Raw genomic sequence first — 21071 nt, forward strand, 5'->3', positions numbered from 1 at the left:
CAACCCCAAATGGTCCACCAGATTGCAAAAGGTAACAAACCCCATATTTTCTTAACCATCATTCTACTCTTCTTATTTGGGCATTCCCAAAGAGTAGCCCTAACAGAATCTGCAAAAGCCCAGTTTATACCAAAACTAGTGAAAAAATAGTTCCACAACCTAGCAGTCTCTTTGAAGTGCAAGGATAGATGCATATTAGTTTCTTGTTCTGTATTACAGAATAAGCAAATACTAGAATTGGTTCAGCAGCCTTTTCTAAAAAGTCAAGAGTGGGAGCACCATTAAAACATAAAGTATAAACTAAAAAAGAAACTTTTAGTGGGACTTTGTTGTTCCATAATTGCTTATAAGGGAAAGAAAGAAATTCATCTACATCTAAAGAAGTGTAACAAACTCACCTCCCGCGGCATCCCAGATTCTGACATCATCAGCATCTGAATCACCCAATATGGAAGAAGGATCACCAAGCAGCTGAATCAGTCTAACAACATCACCCAATTCTTGCTCTTTTAACCTATTTGATTGAAGCAGATCAGACTGGAATAACCTCTTTGATTGAAGCATCTCTTTTCCTTGACAGTTTATATAGCCTCTTAAAAGAAATCTGTAAAGGTTGATCCCCAATCCATTTATATTTCCAAAACAGTACCCAATTGCCACTGTGAATATGAAGTTTAGAGTTCTGAATCATATGATCTTTATCCTTAAGGATCCCTAGCCATAAGCTATGACCAACATATTTAACAGGAGAGTTAGGAAGAAAAGCTTCATAATTACCTTCAAACTTTTCATGGACTATTTTCCTCCACAATGCCTTCTTCTCTTCCCCATACCTCCATATCCACTTACAGTGTAGAGATTTGTTAACCAGCTTAAGCTTTTTAATACCAATACCTCCTCTCTTCTTAGGAATAACCGCTTTTGTCCAGGAAACCCAACTTCTATTCCTTCCATTACTATTTGAACCCCAAAGAAAAACTCTCATGATATTCTTCATAACAGAAACTGGCATCTGAAACATTGATAAATGATATATTGGCAAGCTGGCCAATGCACTATTAATCATTATCAGTCTCTGTCCTTTGGATAAATATCTTCTTTTCCAGGTAGACCACCTAGCTTGGATTTACTGCCTAAGGGAATTCCTAGATAGTTAATTGGAACTGAGTAAGTCCACACCCAAAATCTTCAGCACATGAATCACCATTATGATTGCTTCCAATACCCACAATTGTACCCTTTCTAAAATTTACTTTTAAACCAGCTATGAGTTCAAAAGCAAATAAAACATTTTTTAAATTGTTTACCTGTTCAACAGAGTCATCCAAGAAGATAATAATATCATCAACAAACTGTAAATGATTTACTACAGTCCCAATTGGAGCTACTTTGAATCCAGAGATCAAGCCATTTGCAGCAGCCTTATTTAACAGGAGAGAAAGAACTTCTGCAATAATAATGAAAAGAAATGGTGAGATTGGATCACCTTATCGAATACCTTTCTGATACTTTAAAATATTGGTTGCCTCCCCATTGATTAAGATAGAAAACCTTGCATAAGAGATACACCACTTAATCCAGCTTCTCCAAACATGCCCGAAACAAACTTTTCTAAAGCCAATTCGAGACAGCCCCAATTTATATTGTCAAATGCTTTCTCAAAGTCTACCTTACAAACAATTCCAGGTTTGTCTTTTTTTCTCCTTGAATCAATGAGCTCAGCAGCAATCAAGATACCATCATTAATCTGCCTATCATGAACAAAAGCACCTGATAATCAGAAATAATAGAAGGAAGAACAAGTTTGAAACTCTCATCTAGTAATTTTTAAATAATCTTATAAACACCCCCTATTAAGATAATTGGCCTGAAATTATGAAAAACAACTCTACTGCATTTAGGTATCAACTTCAGGTTAGTGCAATTAAGTCTCCAATCAAGAGAGTAAGAACTTTCAAATTCTTTGACCACAAGCATGAGATCGGTTTTGATAATTTCCCAAGTACATTTAAAGAATTCCATAGTGAACCTATCAGGGCCTGGGGCCTTATTTCTACCAAACTGCCAAATAACATTCTTTACCTCTTCCTCAGTAAAAGGTTTCTCAAGAGAGATGCTTTCTTCAATAGAGATACTAGGCATTGTAAGGTCATCAAATACGGGTCTAGAAGGATGCATTTCAGTAAACAAATTAGTATAAAAATCAGTAGCCTCTTTAGCAATCTTATTCTTGTCATAAGAAAGATCACCATCAATATTAAGGCAATTGATACTACTAACCTTGTACTTGTAAGAAGCTAATTGATGAAGATATTTAATATTCTTTTCACCATCTCTAAACCATTGATCTTTAGCTCTTTGACCCCATTTCCTAGCCATGTCAAGAGTAAGGGAGGTGTGCTTCAGTTTAGCATTTTCTCAAGAGACAACATCATCAGTTGATAGTTGATTATTTTCTTCAGCAACATCCAAAGCCTCAATAGATTCTTCCAAAGAGTTAATCTGAGTCTGCAAATTCCCTAAGGACTTTTTCCACGACTTTATAAAGAACTTTAGAGCTTGAAGTTTTTTAGCAAAGACAAAGCTAGGTTTGCCAAAAAAAATGTTAAATTAGCCCACCAAACCTTGATCCTAGCATTGAAGATTAATTTTTGGTTAAAAAAAGTGTTATATCCTAGGTGTCATGTCTTTTTAAGACCTTCATCCCTAACGTTGGATATGCTCTAATAACCTAAACATTTTTCTGAATTCACATGATCGGATATAAAAAAATAACTTGTCCTGCCATTGGATGACCTAATGGACTATCCATAGCAAGCCCCTTAAATTAAAGGGGTAACGTCAAGACCTTTTAGATTATTGGATAATATATCTTGCCGTGGTCACCCTTTTTAGTCCATATCTTGTAGACCCTCACAAAGATGTTCTCCTAAAGACCCAAGTAATTGTTGCATGGATAAGTGGCCAAGGTAAACGTTTAGAGTTTGAAAAAACTTTAAGGGTGTCTTCACCAAGCAAGACACCCAAAACCATCCATCATTGTCAATAATTAAAAAAAAATTAGTTGATGTTTTCAAAAGAAAAAGTAATCAAACATTGATCAAGAGTACATACTTCATGCCTTCGAGACCTAGTTAAAGACTCGAAATCGTACACGATGTCTATCCCATTTAATCAACTTCCACAAACTCCACCGATGGAAACCCCATAATATAAGTCCAGACTTACAACACATTTGTTTTTTCATCTATATAGGTAGAGTGTTCTATATAGAGGTTTACCTCTATATCTATATAAATATCACTATATAATCTCTCTTAAAATCATGTTTGTTTGACCACTATCTAACAACTCTATATTGTGTACCCAATTTTATATATTTCTCATTTTATCCTTATAATATTCAAAAAATCCATGAATATCCATTACAACCAAAGATGTTCAAAAATTCCAAAAGGAAAAAAATGTATTAGAAAATACAACCAAAGATGTTCACTTTTTCTGAAACGGAGCGAAAGTATAACTTTTTTCTGAAACGGGGTAAAAATATCACTTTTTCTGAAACGGATCAAAAATATCACTTTATCTGAAACGGGCGAAAGTATCACTTTATCTGAAACGGGCGAAAGTATCACTTTATCTGAAACGGGCGAAAGTATCACTTTTTCTGAAACGGAAAAAAAATCACCTTTTCTGAAACAGGGCAAAAATCACTTTTTCTGAAACGGGGCAAAAACATAACTTTTTCTGAAACAGAACGAAAATATCACTTTTTCTGAAACGGGGCAAAAATTTCACTTTTTCTGAAACATGGAAAAAATCACTTTTTCTGAAACGGAACAAAAATATCACTTTTTCTGAAACGGCGCGAAAGTATCACTTTTTCTGAAGCATGCAAAAGTATCACTTTTTCTGAAACGGGGCGAAAATATCACTTTTTCTGAAACGGCGTGAAAGTATCACTTTTTCTGAAACGGGGGAAGTATCACTTTTTCTGAAACGGGGCTAAAGTGTCACTTTTTCTGCAACGGAGCAAAATATCACTTTTTTCTGAAACAGCGCGAAAATATCCCTTTTTCTGAAACGGGCGAAAGTATCACTTTTCTTGAAACATGTAAAATTTTAGATTTTTAAATTAAGGAATTATTTTTGGACATTATAAGTTTGTTCGAGGATGTATTAGTCATTTGAAGGTTTAATAGAGGTAGAGGCTCAAAGATAACACCTCATTGGTGCTATTTGATTTCCTCTATATAGATAGAGATTTGCCTCTATCTTTATAGAGGTAGTGGAAAAACAAACACCAAATAAATGGGACCCACCACTATATAGAGGCTAATAGAGGTTAGCGTCTACATAGAGGAAAAAACAAACATGATGTTAGTAAGATGGATTAATTTTTGACATTTTATTTCTTATACACCAAAGTGATTTAAGGTGGTCGTTTTTTATGTCTAAACAATGCAAACACGATCAATCAGAAGCACTAAGAACCTGTTTGGTATAGTTTTCAAAAACAGTTTTATGTTTTTAAAAGCAGAGAAAATAGAAAATAGGAGAAAACATGTTTGGTATAGACATTTTTAGAAAATGTTTTCTACTTGTTTTCTGTTTTTGAAAACAAAAAAATGAAAACAATAAATTATTGTTTTCTGTGTTTTCTTTTTTTTCTTTTTTGTTCCTTTTTCTTCTTTTCAGAACAAAGTAAGAGATCGAGGAAATGACTGTAAGTGAGTCATGGCCAGTATCACTATCTCTTAGACGAGTCATTACATTTGATCTGATTTAGATGATTTTTCTTGTTTTTCAAAAACAGTTTTTATCCTACCAAACAATTTTTAGAAAATGAAAACAAGGAAAAAATGGTATATTTTTAAAACAGTAGAAAACTATTTTTGAAAACTGTTTTTAAAAATTGTAAAAAACAGGCTCTAACAGTTTTAGTAATCACGTTAATTTATTTTCTATCTATATTTATCAAAAATATTTTAATTACTTACGTATCTTCATTTTTAAACACACTATTTTAAGATTATCAGTAAACTAAAACAAAAGAATAGAAAATTTGTTAATTGTGATATATATCCCATGTATTTTTAGATCATAATAACAAATTAAAACAAAAGGGAAAAAATATTTAAGAGCATCTCCAACGTGGGTGTTAAAAATCTTACGTGGAAATTTTATTAAGATCCTTATTTAGGAGGATTGGCACATATAATAAATATAGGATCCATAACTAAGAGCTTCTCCAATGGTGATTGGTGATTGTGGATCTTTCATATGTGGCATCACTTTTAAGACATCCTCTAGGTATAAAATCCTAAATATCATGGGAAAATAAATTTTGTCTCAAACCCATAAAATGTTGTATCATCCTTTTACTCATTTGTAGGTATATAATTGGTTAAATTTATTTCTTTTCTTGTTTTTAATGATTTTTATTAACAAAAATGTGACTAGGATGGGAAGACATCTTCTAAGTGAATGTCTAAAACTAGAGGTTGATCTAGAGGATGTCTAACTTTTTTTTGCCACATCATCCTCACATCAATGGGTTGAAGATGATTTTTTGCAAAAAAATTGTGTATCCTATGTGGATGAAGACTTTTTTCTTCACACACATTCCATTGGAGAAGCTCTAATAAACTATCTCCAATAATATGGAGGTTTAACCCTTATAAAATCTTATGTGATGATCTTAACCGTTTAATTGTATTTGAATTAATTATTAAAAATGAAAAATATGACGTGGAGGTTATTGTGAAGGTCTAAATAAGATTTTCTTCAAAACCTTCAAAATTAGTATTTCATCCTTCCTATCTGTAGGGCCTACTGTTGGAGATGGAATTAGTTGAAATGAAGGTCTAAATATCCTACATGTCATCATTAAAAAATAAATCTTTCATTCTTTAGCTAATGGAGATGCTCTAATAAGGGGAGGATCCATTCACAAATTTATTCTCGTACAACTTAACATTTTCAACGATAATTTTTATAAACCCCAAACGATAATGGATATAAGAAAATATTACTAATATATTCTTCTTAGAAAGCTTTATTCTCGTACCAAAAATTAATGCGTTCTAGGGATTCAAATCTCACCATTTACTGCTTTAATAACTAGAAGTGGAAAATCGTTTATTTTCATTGATTGATTTTCAAATTGGTAGACGACAGTGTTATACGTTTCTAATTGTGTTGACTTTTAATATGAATGTGGGGTTCTCTAATATGAGTATATTAGTAAACACTAGCTTCGAATTCGTTATTATTTTGTATTTATAAAAAACATTCGCGTTGAAAATGTGTGATAACCTTGAGTGGATATCCCATTAAATGAATATATATTGGTTTCTTTTTAAAATGCTTTTCTCTCTCCTTCTCCATCTCTCTCACAGACAATTTCATGTGAACAAAAACTCTCTCTCCGACAACCTCTAACTGCGCATATCCGCTTCTCTTGGAGCTGATCTGAACGTTACCCGACTTTCTTTTATTTTTCAGCAAGTTATTTCATAGATTAGCTAGGTTTTTTCCATGTTTTTAGGTTTAGCTTTGGGTTTGTTCCCCCTTGCCGGCGACAATTTATCATCGTCTTTATGACGACCGTTTATATGCTTTTATAACAACTTTTATCGACTTTCATGGTCGTTCTTGGTTAGGTTTCATGGTGTTCAAGATCATCGGCGGAGAGCTCCGACGGCTTCAAGTCTCAAAGCAAATCACTCCTACCTTGGAGTATCTCTTTCTAAGGAAGAAATAAATCATCAAAAATGGTGGACTTATAATTCGAAACCATTTTTCCTTTGTTTCAATCGGTTCTTACATACATATTTCTAGTATTTTTCTGGTGTTCTTCCTCTTCTCTTACTAGAATACTTGGTTGTGTACTAGTTTTGTATGATGTTACTTTATTAATCTTGTATCTTGATGTACTGAGACTTTTTATAACCTTAACTTTGAATTATCAATGAAATCAAGAAAAGCTATTTTTATCCGGAAAAAAAAAACGAAAAAAGAAAGAAAGAAGAATATATAGGTTTATTTGACCAAGCAATAAACTTGGCTCTTTACGTACACAATCTTTCTGCTCAAAAACCAATAGACTAGGCACGTTATTGTTTTTGCATTTATAATACAAAATAAAAGGGGTTTTGAGCCTTCGATTGTTGGATAATATTTTGAAAGATAAATGTTGTATCCGACCATCCCAATCTTATCTCATAAACGAATATAAGGTTTCTAACCTCTTTTATCGTGAATGTAAATTGATTAGCAATTAATTAATGAATCTCTTTATAACTCAAGATATTAAAAAAGAATATTGAGTGCTAAAATATGAGGGGTAGAATACCTAACCATACATCATACATCTGATGAAAAAGAACGTGCGATTGGAGGATAGAGGAAAAGGATAAAAACGGGATCCTAATATCAAATCAGGGTCACCCCATATCTAAGTATTTTACCTAATACCTAATCTACCCTTCACTAATCAGGATTAGTGGTTAATTATACTTAGAAAAAATCTCAAGTATTTATTAAAAGATTAGTGTATGTTTTTATTTGTATTTGGTGAGTGAGGTGAGAGTAGAAGGAGGGAAATTTTTTTGAGAGGGAAATCATTTTGGTGAAAATGGAGGATGATTTTGAAGAGAGAATTGCTGCTAAAAGGTTGAAAATTTGATTTTTTTTTCTTTGAATCCACCATTTTTGCAGCTGAAAAAGCTCGGTGCCGGCATGGACGTGGAATGAATACCATGCCGGAAGAAGCCATATCGGCATGGTATTCATACCACGTCCATGTCGGCACCGAGCTTATCCCTCATTTTGAAATTCAAGCCCGCTATTCAGGGGGTCTGGGGGGGGGGGGGGGGGGGGGCGTAGCTCTTCCCCGTTGTGTTCGACCTACTCTGTTTTGAATTTTTTTCTGGTTTTAATCAGTCTTCCGGCACAATTAGTTAATTCTCGAGCATGCCACTACTGCTACAGGCATAGTATTTTGCTTTAATTTCTCTGCCGGCACATGATGTAAAGTATCCAGAAAACTTAATTTTTTTTTCACTTGACTACCGGCATTGATAGATTTCTATCGAGCATGCCGGCACTTAGTTACGGCATTGAATGTTAGTTACCAAGCATGCCGGCACCGTTTTCCGGCATGGTCTTCACCAATTCCGGCATGGTCTTCTTCACTTCCGGCGATGTAAAATAAAAATAAATTCCGACATAGTTTTCTTCACTACCGGCATGGTCTTCATTTATACCGTCATGATCTTCATCACTTCCGGATGTAAAAAAAAGATTGTTTTTTTTTAGGAGCCGACAGAGAAGGAGAAGAGAATTTGAAAAGGAGTGGGGAAAATTTCGAATATGAAAGGGAGTGGGGAATATTTAGGTTTCAAAGTCCCTAACGCTAAAAGAGATTAATAAGAGGTGAAGCTGGAAATGGGGGATATGATTTTGTTTTTTGATTTTAAGTTTTTTGATTTTTATTTTGAGGGAAGGGTATTTTAGTATTTTTGTACCCCAAAAACATCCCTTAGCAGACACTATTGGTTGGGGGAAGTAATTTATATCCCCCAATCGCGCGTTCACGAAAAATATCACAATAATCTTTTATAGTATTAATTGGAATAATAATTTGGTGACAAGGTGAATCTGATGGGAAATGAGACATATATATACATTATTACTTGAATGATTCGGTTGTTGGCTTTTCGAATTTCATATGACTAGTTTTATTATGTATGCGTCAACAGTATTTTGGCTTGAAACTAAATAATACCTATCCTGGAACTACACAATTAAAAGATCAAGAAAAATGATCTTACATCAGTCGTGTTTCATGTTAAAACTGAGCCGTTACGACACTGGTTGTTTCTAATCTTCTTAGATCAAAGGCTATGGTTAGTCTCCATTTGGAGACTAACTCGCCCATTTGGAGACCCATTCGTCCATATTAACGAGTATAGCCACTATGGAAAAATATAAAAGAAGGACTAGACGGGGGACCGTCCCCGGTTTAATAGTTTTTTTGAAACTTTACGGGGGACAGTCCCCGTTTAATAGTTTTTTTCAAACTTTACGGGGGACAGTCCCCCGTCTAAAATAAAAAAAAATCCAAACGGGAGACGTCCCTCGTCTGTGTAGGAAGTCGATATCAGGAGAAAATTCTCCTGGATGTCTTCATTCTTCTTCAACATTTTCATGGTTTTCCATCTTCTCCTTCACTATAATCTTCAGAAACGATAAGCAATCCGATTTCTTGCAAAAATAAATGTATCACATTGATTAACTAGTAGAGGTAAATCCTATTCTAACAAAAAAAAATCGTTTTTTGATATTAATTTCATCATCTTATTTAGGTTTTGGTTAAAAGTTACCCTAATTTGATTTTTTTTCTAAATTCTTGAAGGTGTTGAGCTAATTGGGATAATTGAGCGAATTAAAGGTATGATTCTTAGCTTAATCTTAAAGTTGAGCGAATTAATTTTGTTTACCTCTTGTTTCATTGTTTTAATTTAATTGATTTATAACTTAATTTTGATAAATGGTTAATGACACTTGTTTTAGAGTTCATATAGAGAACAATGGATTATACTATTTTGTCTTCTAAAGGTGAAGAAAATCATATATGCAACACTCTTGACATTGTAGATGGTGAACCTTCAATTAGATTTAGAGGTGGATGGAGCAATATGCATAATTTGTATGAAATTGTATGTAAAAATGAAAAATGTAAGTTGTTTGTAGACCAATGTGGATTGGGTCGATTACTTGAGATAAATATTTCGAAATATGATCAACAACTCACACACGCAATTGTTGAGCGGTTTTGGAAATCTACAACTACTTTTCATTTTCCTACATTTGAAATAGGGATCACACCCAATGACTTCTCTTGGTTGACGGGTTTAGAAGTAGGAAAAGGAGTAAAGCTAGATTATGTAAATTGGAGTGATAAGGAAAATAGAGAAACTTGCTTGGAGTATGTTGAAAACCTTTTGCCCAATTTAGCTCAACTTATTTTCGATAAAGCCGAGAAAAAGAAAGCCGCAGAAAAGAAGAAAGCACTAGAAAAGGGGAAAGGGAAAGCCAAAGCAACCGAGCAAGAAAGTGATAATGAAGAAGATATTCATGAGAATTTGGAGCCGAATGATAGTGAAGAAGAAATTGGTGAGAATGGGGAAAACATAATTCGTGGTCTTGATGTGTCCTCCTATTTGAGCAAGAGGAGTGGTGGTATCAAATGTGTAGATATGTGTGATTGGTTGAAGACATTTAAAGGAAAGAGTGTAGTGGCTATCAAACCATATTGGGATGAAATTGTTCGGGTTTTTATTTTATGGATGATTGGTCAAGTGCTTATGCCAAACAGTGTATCCACCACAAAGGTATGATGGTTATGTAACTTTGAGGAGTTGGATTTAGAAAACATAAATAGGTTTGATTGGGGATCTCCGATGTTGGCTTGTCTTTATAAATCTTTGGGCGAGGCTAGTAGCAAATTGAAGACTTTCAACGGGATGTGGATGATTTTAGAGGTATGTACATATGGCTCATTTTATATCTTAAACCCATTTAATGTTGATATTTGTGGAAAAATATTATATATTAATTTCCTCCATTTTTTTGTTTGTTTATAGCATTGGTTTTACTATTATTTCCACACTTTGTTTCCCAAAATTGATGGGAATGCACCGGTTTGGGATGATTTGTGGCCAAAAATTAAGGTGTTTAACAAGGAGAATTTAGCGGAGGTTCAAAGGGATATGGGAAGACATTCAATTACTACTGCTCGTAAGCAAATGGAGAATAGGTCAATACAAGGAACAACATGGCAGCCATGGCGAGGAAATGAGCATACTAATATGAAGTCCTAAGATATTCGCATATGTTGTCAAAGAAACGATGTGTTTTCTTGGATATTGAAGATGATCAAGGCTATAGGTACTTGGGTGAGAGATGTTCGTTTCAAGTAACCGGTGTATTAGGTATTCCGCCCCGCACACCTCCTGAACATGAAATGGTACGAATGGATCAAAGAGCATGTGAGAAGTGCAAAGGTTTGAGGACTTGTAGGGAAACCAATAGGATTGAAACTGTTGAGGAGTATGAAAGCTGGTGGTCTCAAGTTTCTGTTGGTCCATACTTTTCAAGGGTTAAGCCAACATTGGTTCGAGGCCGGAATCGTGACGACATTTCTTCATCATCTCAAGCGCAGTTTCGTGTTCCATATCCTCCTACTATGCAAACAAGTTCATATGTGTATCAAAATGAGCGAGCTCAAAATGAGAATGAGAATGTAGAGCTTGAGTATCTTCGAAGTCGGGTTGTAATCCTTGAAAATGAGAATGTAGGGATTCGAAGTTAGAATGTAGGGCTTCGAAGTGAGAATCAAATTTTACGAAGCTCCTTCAATTCACAAGAGTGTTATGCTCCAATTGTTGGGGGGTTATCTAGTCAAGTTTATCCGGATGTTGTTAATGAAACTCAAGATCCTCCTCAACCATCTAATCCATCTAATACTACTTGGAATGGACAATGGTTTACGGACTTAATGAGTTAGAGGAATTGGATACTTGCTTGATTAAAATTGAATGTCATTTTGTAGTTTTTCTTTTTAAAAGTGTATGTTATTTTGACACTTGGTTGTTAATGTTATTTTGGATTTACAAGTTATTTTGAATTGACATGTTATTTTGGTTAAGTGACATGTTGTTATACTTATTTACGTGTGAAGTTGGTTATTTTGCAAAAAATTTGTGGTCCTAATTTGTTTTAAATTTTTTACAGGTATAATGAGTGACACGGACTCGGATGAAGATTACTTTTCTAAACGCCGTAGAAGGAGACAAGCTAATGCGGCAATGGTGGTGAGGACATTAATGTGGCAACAATCAATCACTCTCATGGCTCAACGACCCGAACATATTGAAGTAAAAAGAAGACGTTATTCCATTAGGAATAGGGTTCTTCATGATGCTATTATGATGCATGATTATTTTACCGGTGGTAAACTCACTTATTCGGAAAAGAATTTTCATGACCGTCTACGTATGAAAAGAGAATTGTTTCTTAAAATTAAAGATGATTTGTGTGAAATGGACCCGGAGTGGCCTCAAGGAATAGATGCACTTGGAATCTCAGGTCATTCTCCACATATGAAAACGCTAGCTTGTCTTAGGTTACATGCTACGGGGCAATCGGCCGACTCGATAGATGATTATGTGAGAATGGGTAAACCAACTCTATATAAGTACTTGAAGAGATTCGTTAGAAACATAGTTAGGCGTTATGGCGGGGAGTACTTGCGCAACCCAAACCAAGATGATATTAATCGCATTTTAGCCGAGGATGAAGCAAGGGGTTTTCCGGGTATGCCTGGGAGTGTGGATTGCATGCATTGGCCTTGGAAGAATTGTCCTTCGTCTTGGGCGGGATATTATGCATCTTATAAAGGTGAACCGACGATAGTTTTGGAGGGGGTTGCTACTTATGATTTATGGTTCTGGCATGCATATTTTGAGAGTCCCGGATTAAATAATGATCTTAATGTACTTAACACATCTCCATTGTTCAATGGTATCTTCGATGAAAATGCTCCAAAAGTTGATTTTCAAGTAGGTGGTGGAAGATTTGATATGGTTACTACTTGGCCGATGGGATATATCCTAAGTTATCCACTATTGTGCAAGCTTATAAGAAACCAACAAACCCGAGACAAAGATGTTTTACCAAGATGCAAGAAGGGGCTCGGAAAGATGTTGAGCGTGCATTTGGTGTTCTACGAGCAAAATGGCATATAGTGAGAGGTCCGGTTGAATATTGGGATGAAGAAGACTTAAAATTCATAATGTTGGCTTGTGTGATATTGCATAACATGATAATTGAACATGAGAGGCGAGATGGGGCATGGAGAAACTTTGGGGATGAAGACTATAGGGTATACCGTGATATTTTACCTCGCGGAGCCGTTAACTATCATGAGTTAAAACATGAACCCTTGTATAATGATCTTCGACTAAGATTGACAAATCATGTTTAGGATATGTTTAGTAAGAACATGGCACCGGAATAAGCGGAGGAAGCACAATACATGGATGAACCGTAAAGAACAAGGTTCTCCATGCCCCAACTTTAGTGAAACCAATGAGAGAATGTTAAGTTATTTGAGCGTCACTCGTTTGTTTTGTATTAAAATCGACTCCCGTCTCTTCCTCCTCGACACCATCGACATGTTGGACACCATCGACACCCTCGACACCATCATCATCAACAACTTGGACCACGGGTGGTGGAGGTAGCGGGGATACTTCAACATACTTGGTGTAATCGTAACCGGGTTCATTCTTGTATAACTCGTATCACTCATCAAGGATGAAGGGTCTCCCATGTAGCTTGTGAAAGTCACACCGACCATGTATCATCTACAATGTAAACTTATCATATGTAGGGCTGAACATGGTTTAGGTTTTCCGCTGGAACCGGACCAAACCAGACCAATTAGGAAGAAACCAAACCGAACCATTTACTAATGGATTGGTTACGGTGTAGAAAGTGGAAAACCGATAGTGTTGGTTTAGGCTTGGTTTGACCTCTAAAACCGAACCAAAAACCATTGGAAAACTGATTAATTTTTAAACTTAGTTTCTACCGTCGATTTACAAGTATTAGATTCTACCCATTGATTTAGAGGATAAATAGAAACCCTAAATCTAATATTTCATTATGATACTCTCCCTCTTTCTCTTTCTCCTTCTCTCAGCCGCCTCCCTTCTCCACCCCCAACTACAGCTGCTGCTACTCGACTTTTTTCTTCCCGTCTTCCTTCTTTTTTATTTGTCAATAACTAAATTAAGATATATTATATATCTTCTTTTGATCTCTAGAATTAGAGTAAGCTTTAACTATTCTTGATATTTTATTTTATTTTATTTTTTTTGTCTGTATATTTGTGTAAACCAATACTATCGGCAACTACGATTTTTTTTATCTGTAAATTTGTGTATTTTTTTTTTTGGTTTGACATAATTATTGGTTAACCAAAAACCACTGGGAAAAATCGAAACCAACTAGAACCATTTGGAAACCGAACCAATGGTTAATGGATTGGTTTGGTTTAGAATTTTAGAAACCAATAGTACTGGTTTCGGTTTTGGTTTGGCTAGAAACCGAACCAAAACCGACCATGAACAGCCCTAATCATATGAGTATTCATTTTTACAAACATAACGAGCAATATGCACGAAACAAAAATACTTACCGTGTTCTCGGCTCCGTAAACATTTATTCGTCCTCCTCGAAATAATTTTCCAAGAACGGCGACAAATAGCTTAATGTCTTTCTTTATAACATGTATTCGGTTTTCTAAACTAGTTTTGTCTCTATCATTTGGGTTACCTTTCATTTTCTCGATAAATAATGGAATAATACGATCCCAATATTTGGTTTTTCCTTGATGCACACCAACACTACCATCACCCGTTATTGCTATATGTGCTTCACAAAGAGCTACATCTTCCTCCGTAGTAAATTTAATTTGTTGTTTCCTACGAGTTTTTTGGGTTGAAGGGGTCGGTGTTGATGAAGAAGACATGGATAAAGAGAAGAAGAGAACTTCAAAACTAAAATGGAGTAGAATGAAATTGAGTTGGAGTTGAAGTGGAATGAAGAGAAAAGAGTCTTATGGGTTGGTTTTATAGGCAGAAATGTAGCCGTTGGGGGAACAAAATTCAAATACCAAACGGGAGACAGTCTCCCGTTTTTATCTTAAAAACTCATGAAACGGGGAACAGTCACCAGTAAAGAAAAAAAATGTAAACGGAAGACTGTCCCTCGTAAAGAAGAAAATAAAAACCTTACGGGAGATTGTCTCCCGTTTGTTGTTATTTTTTCTTACGGGGGATAGTCCCCCGTCTAGTGTGAAACTCTCAATCACTCGTTCACCTGAACGAGTGTGTGGAAGAGTTTGGGATAAAAGTGGGTTGAAACCTATCCATAGGAGAGCCTAATTTGTTCAAATTAGTAGTGCACTCTTTTATTTGAAAGGATGACACTATCCATAGCTCTTGCTCTTACAAAGGAACCAAAATATACGCTTCATTACCGACCTCGCCCGGAACCCAAATCCAGTTGTACAAGGATTCTGAAGTGAATAAAGCCTATCAAAGAGTTAGATTAGAAGTAGAGAACCAAAAACGGACATTCTGCTTTGCATTTTTGTCGATAAGAAACAAAAGGTACGCGTCATTAACACGTTGGAAGGAAGGTAGGGTTAACCACGTGAATCCAGGTTATTTCCATTGGACTATGCTTCATGTGATGGTTCTCCGCAGTATTGTAAATCATAAAATAAAATTAAAATTATACTATTATTTTTCTTTGTGTATTAAGAAAATCAAATTAATTAGTCTTCACTGGCAACACTACTTCCCTTTAAAAATGGAGCAGTATGTTTACTCCAGTATGGAAACAATGGAAGAATCTATTATGGGTCGCAATATCTGTTGTTTTTTGTCCATTTTTTCCACCAAAATGTATGCAGTCCGTTATCTTGTTTTTTTGTGAAGTAAAATAATTTTGCTTTTAATTTTCGCTTCTACTTTTGATTTCTATTTCTAAAAAATCAGAAATTTTTCTGATTTTTGTATCGAAACACGTTACTCTCTCCGTTTCTGGAAAAATGTTACTTTCACTTTTTCAATTTGACATATTTTTATGCTGAAATGAAAAGAGTCAAAGTACATTTTTTTCAAGAAACGGAAATATTATCAGGTTCACCGAGATTTTATTATTAGATGGCAAAATGAAATAGTCTTACTCCCACATGGCACGCATAAATTAACTAGTAATCCACTTTGGAGCAGAGACTACCCATTCCCCATAAGATTTAGGACATTTGCTCTCATGATTACTAGTATTAAATCATTTTTTGATATCTTCTTAAAACTGCTCAAGTAAAGTCAAATAGTGTTATTCGAGAGATCTCACAACCATTCAAAATTTTCCTATGAAATACAGTAGAAATTCTATAAATTAATGTTATCGGGATTACCAAAATTTATTAATTAAGCGAGATATTAATTAACCGATAAATTATTAATTTATCATCAAATCCAGAAAAAATAAATGTATTAGATGCTAATGAATCTTGCAATTAGAGCACGGACTACCGATGTTCGTACAATTACTCTTGTAAACTGTTTTGGTCATTGTAAACTTCGATCAACAGATAACACAAGTTTGGACAATTTCGATGAACAATTAGACAGTGAACTATCACTCAAGACTTGCGAAATTTGATTGAGAAGTTGGGTTATCACAACTCAATGAATGTTGAAGATGACCTAAATTATCCGGAAGAAAATGAAGTATCACACTTGTTGACTGATGAAATAATTGAGAGTGCTATGGGAACTGGTAAAGATATGGAAGAAGACGATGAAAGTTCTACACTAGAGCCCCCTTCACGAAACGAGGCTATTAAAGCGGCAATCACATTAAATAATTTCTTGCTAAGCTATGAAAAAACAACACCAAAAATTCTTACGATGATAAAAAAAATTGGAGATGGGATTCGATGTGATATTCATTTTAGCAAAAAACAAAAAATAATTAAATCATTTTTCAAAAAGTCTTCGTAAATCGTCGATGTATTGAATATATATAATGCATTATTAATTTATATTTCACATGAGATCTACATGGGTAATAAAAAATGTATTGTCTTATAATATTAACGAATTATTAATTTGGCACGTTGTCTCCGATTCAAGGACCGGCTAAGATTATTATCTAAGAGAGTTTATTAAATAATCGAATATTAATTAAAGGAAAACCGCATCTGGGTATAACAATCTCGCATCTGGTTTTATCATTCTTACACTTATACTTACTCCACCACCACGATCCAAATGACTGCACGTTCTTCTCTAGTCACCCTCACCACCTACACTTACGGCTTATTTTAGCATTCATTAGTTGACAAAAAAAAATCAAAATTAAATCTGAAGAAGAAGAAGAAACAGAGAAAAACCAGACAGAGTTTAGTTCAGGGTTCAGAGAAGAAGAAGCAGAAGAAGAAGCAGAAGAAGAGGAATAATGGGAGTGGATTACTACAATATGCTGAAAGTGAGTAGAAATGCAAGTGATGAGAATCTAAAAAAAGCATACAGAAGACTAGCAATGAGATGGCATCCAGATAAAAACCCTAATAACAAAAAAGAAGCTGAATCTAAATTTAAACAGATCTCACAAGCTTATGATGTTCTCAGTGATCCACAGAAACGTCAGATCTATGATTTATACGGTGCTGATGCTTTGTTATCTGGTGATATTCCAGAAAATTTTAGTACAACTGGTCCTCCTCCTGCTCCGCCTTCTTCTTCTAGTAGTTCAAATCGTTATTATCATCATTCACAGCACCAGCAACATCATCCGACGGCTAATGCTGCTACTCCGCCGCCGCCGCCGCCGGCTTCTTCTTCTTCGAATCGTAATCAGAATTCAAGTTATCAACCTAGAGATCCTGATGAGATCTATAATGAGTTCTTTGGAGGACCTGATGGTAATAATAAGACAAAGAGTTCGAAGAAAGCTCCGGTGCTTGAGAATAAATTGCCCTGTAAATTGGAAGATCTTTATTTAGGAGCCAAAAGGAAAGTGAAGATTTCCAAATCTGTTTTGGATGAATCCGGGTACGTAATGCTTTGATTCTTGATACTAATTTCTATGCATTGAACTTGAAATTGACAAATTAGATCGTACATTCCATTTTGCTGTAGAGTCTATTGTTTGGTTCTTTGATTCTTGATTGTGAACTGTGGAAAGTAAATGTGAGTATGCAGCTTCCACATATATGCGTTTCATAATTTAGAATTTAGGTTTGTGAATTATGGAAGGTAAATGTGAATATGCAGCTTCGCGTATATGTATTTCATAATTTTGAATTTAGGTCTGTGAACTTTGAGCATCACCTAGAATTTGGACCAAGAGTGAGCCTGTTGTCCTTCCCAGCAATGGGACATGTTCTTGGCTTGTATCAAGATTATCACTTGCTCTGTGCCGTGGGCATGACCAATTTCTAGAAAGGGAAACAGAGGGTTTCCTTTGGATCTGCAATCTCAGAAGATAGTGTCATAATGGTTAGAATCATTAAAATTCTTTTTGCTGACATGATGACTGCTGGTTCGAATTGATAAATTGGTCTGTCCTGATAGGAATTCATAATGGAGTCTTTAGATGATCTTTTTAGTGGATGACTCTTAGTTTGAATCTTCGAATCAACATTATACATTTGGGTTTTTACTAGTTCCCAAATCTTTTTGTGGTGTGCTTGTTTGTGTTTTTACTTCCACTCTCCATATCACCCAGTTCTCCAGTTTTCCTCTATTCTTATTTTCTTTTGCTTTTGCATTTTTAGTTTTTAGCTGTGCTAGACTTAGCGACATAGCACAAATAGGTGAAGAAAGGTTAATTTGATTTACAAAGGTTTTCTTAATTTGGAATTGGTTCCTCAGTTGCTTGTTTACTGTCTCCACCCTAACATTATTTTTTTGCCAAGTGAAATTTTTTACATCTCCATAATAAGATAACGCTAGCAATGGTGGGTATCTCCATAATTAAATCATGTAGTTGCCGTTCATAGTTGGCCTTTATTTACTAGTTTTATTTATTTAGAGGTTAAAGATCCTGCTTCAGTATTGTGCGCTGAGGACCATAGGAGAAAGGGTGAAAGGATGCAAACCGGGTTGGTAAAGTACTAGATTATTGTAGTTAGTATAACCTTTGTTGACCCAGAAAACCAACTCAGCCCTGGAGATCTCAGTCCCACTCTAGATGTAAAAAGCTTCACGTGGATTAATTACAAGGTCCAAGATTGTTTGTTGTTTGTTAAGCATTGCTTGTGGAATATATACAAACATTTCGTAATTCAGAATTTAGGTTAAAAGAGCTTTGAGCATCATCACCTAGAATTTGGACCAAGAGTGAGCCCATTGTTCTTCTGCTTGTATCAAGATTATCACTTGCTCTGTGCCATGCGCATGACCAATTTCTAGAAAGGGAAATGGAGCTTCTCCAATCTCAGAATATAGTGTCATAATGGTTAGGATCTTTAAATTTCTTTTTTGCTGATATGACTACTGGTTCGAATCGATAAATTGCTCCGTCCAGATAGTAATTCAGTGTACCATAATATGGTCTTTAGATGATTTTTTAGTGAATGACTCCTAGTTCGAAACTTAATCAACATTATACATTTGGGTTTTTACTAGTAGTTAAGCCCTACTGACCAATGGTTCCCAAATCTTTCTGTGCGAGCTTGTTTTTGTTTTCCTTCCACTCTGCGTATCACTCAGTTCTCCAATTTTCTGCTATTCTTATCTTCCTCCGCTTTTGGATGCTTTGTTTTTAGCTGTTCATATTGTCATGTAATGTAAGACAACTTAAAGATAGACTTAGCGACATAGCACAAATAGGTGAAGAAAGGTTTATTTGATTTACAAAGATTTTCTTTAATTTGGTTCCTCAGTTGCTGTATATCATCTCCATCCTAAGATTTTTTTTTTTTTGCCAAGTGAAACTTCAAAAATTTTACATCTCCATCATAAAATAGCGCTAGCAATGGTGGGTATCTCCACAATTAAATCATGTAGTTGCTGTTCATAGTTGGCTTTTATTTACCAGTTTTGTTTATTTAGACATTAAAGATCCTGCTTCAGTTTAGTGCGCTGAGGACCATAGGAGAAAGAGTGAACGGATGCATAAAGCATGTTGGTAGAGTAGATTATTGTAGTTCGTATAACCTTTGTTGACCCAGAAAACCAACTCAGCCCTGGAGATCTCAGTCCCACTCTAGATGGAAAAATCCTCACATGGATGAATTACAAGGTCCAACAGTGTTTGTTAAACATTGCTTATGGAATATATACAAACTTTTTTTGTTTTTTGTTTTTGTTTTTTTGTTTTGTTTTGATCAATATATACAAAATGTTGAGCTGACTGATATATGCACTTAAGTGACTTTCTTAACAACCTTTTGAAATTCAATTATTAAAATATATATAACCTTTTTTTTTTGCAGCAAGCCAGTGATCAAGGAGGAGGTATTGACAATTGATATCACACCTGGTTGGAAGAAAGGGACGAAGATCACTTTCCCCGAGAAAGGTCATCAGGCATCTCGTGGTGTTGCTCCAGGAGATCTTACTTTCGTGATAGATGAGAGGCCGCATGCACTTTACAAGAGAGATGGGAACGATCTCTTAGTCAACCAACGGATATCATTACTTGAAGCCCTCACTGGGAAGACGCTTAGCTTCACTAGCCTAGATGGAAGAAATCTACATTATCAAGTAACAGATATTGTTAAACCTGGCTATGAGATGGTGATCCCAAATGAAGGAATGCCAATATCAAAGGAACCTGGGAAGAAAGGAAATCTAAGAGTGAAGTTTGATGTGAAGTTCCCAGCAATTCTCACACCAGAACAGAAGTCCAGTCTGAAGAGAGTATTGGCGGGATGATGATTGAGACTTGATTTTTTTTGGGAGGGCAAGACTATCAAATCATACAGTTAGTAGATGACGCAGGTGATTGCAGATGTAAATAATGTTACAAAAATCAATTGTGAATATTTAAGAACAAGGTTTTGAATTGTCGCCTCCCCTGTGGACAATTCAATTGTTTCTCTTCAATTCTTTTTGAAAGTCTTTGTTTTCACCTCCTAATCGTAATTATGAACCACCGATATTAATGTTAATTTCTAACAAGGTGGAGTTGAAGTTATATGACCAGTGTCCTATCTCTTGCAGGGTTTTCGTTTTATCTAGATATTGGGATATCTTGAGATAATCTGATTAGTTACTTGAGCTATTTCAAAAAAATTTATCTATTTTGAGCATTGCATTCCTCTTCTTCTTTTACGTCTTATCGAGATACCGGGTCTTTTAGATAATAATCTGATTAAATTACTTTATGCACTGCGCTCTTCTTCTTAGGCACCAAATGCAGAAAGGAAATGAAGTTTCAGGGACCTGAAGGCTGAAAATTGAAGGCTTAAT

General features: G+C 35.1%; 1 protein-coding gene across 1 annotated transcript; it reads left to right on the forward strand.

Annotated features, from left to right (window-relative positions):
* Positions 1-16918: 16918 nt before the first annotated feature.
* LOC113318093 (dnaJ homolog subfamily B member 1-like) lies at positions 16919-20770 on the forward strand. The gene is made up of 2 exons (XM_026566217.1): positions 16919-17705; positions 20093-20770. The coding sequence occupies exons 1-2, from the start codon at positions 17110-17112 to the stop codon at positions 20532-20534; spliced, it is 1038 nt and encodes a 345-aa protein (XP_026422002.1). The 5' UTR covers positions 16919-17109; the 3' UTR covers positions 20535-20770.
* The last annotated feature ends 301 nt before the right edge of the window (positions 20771-21071 follow it).

Source organism: Papaver somniferum, chromosome 10 (assembly GCF_003573695.1).
Source record: "Papaver somniferum cultivar HN1 chromosome 10, ASM357369v1, whole genome shotgun sequence".
Taxonomy (NCBI): Eukaryota; Viridiplantae; Streptophyta; class Magnoliopsida; order Ranunculales; family Papaveraceae; genus Papaver; species Papaver somniferum.

Bases quoted from the DNA above. Each gene is read 5' to 3' on its own strand.
- LOC113318093 (XM_026566217.1), top strand. From the start codon at position 17,110: ATGGGAGTGGATTACTACAATATGCTGAAAGTGAGTAGAAATGCAAGT. The intron at 17,706-20,092 runs GTACGTAATGCT...TTTTTTTTGCAG, and splicing joins TCTGTTTTGGATGAATCCGG to CAAGCCAGTGATCAAGGAGG.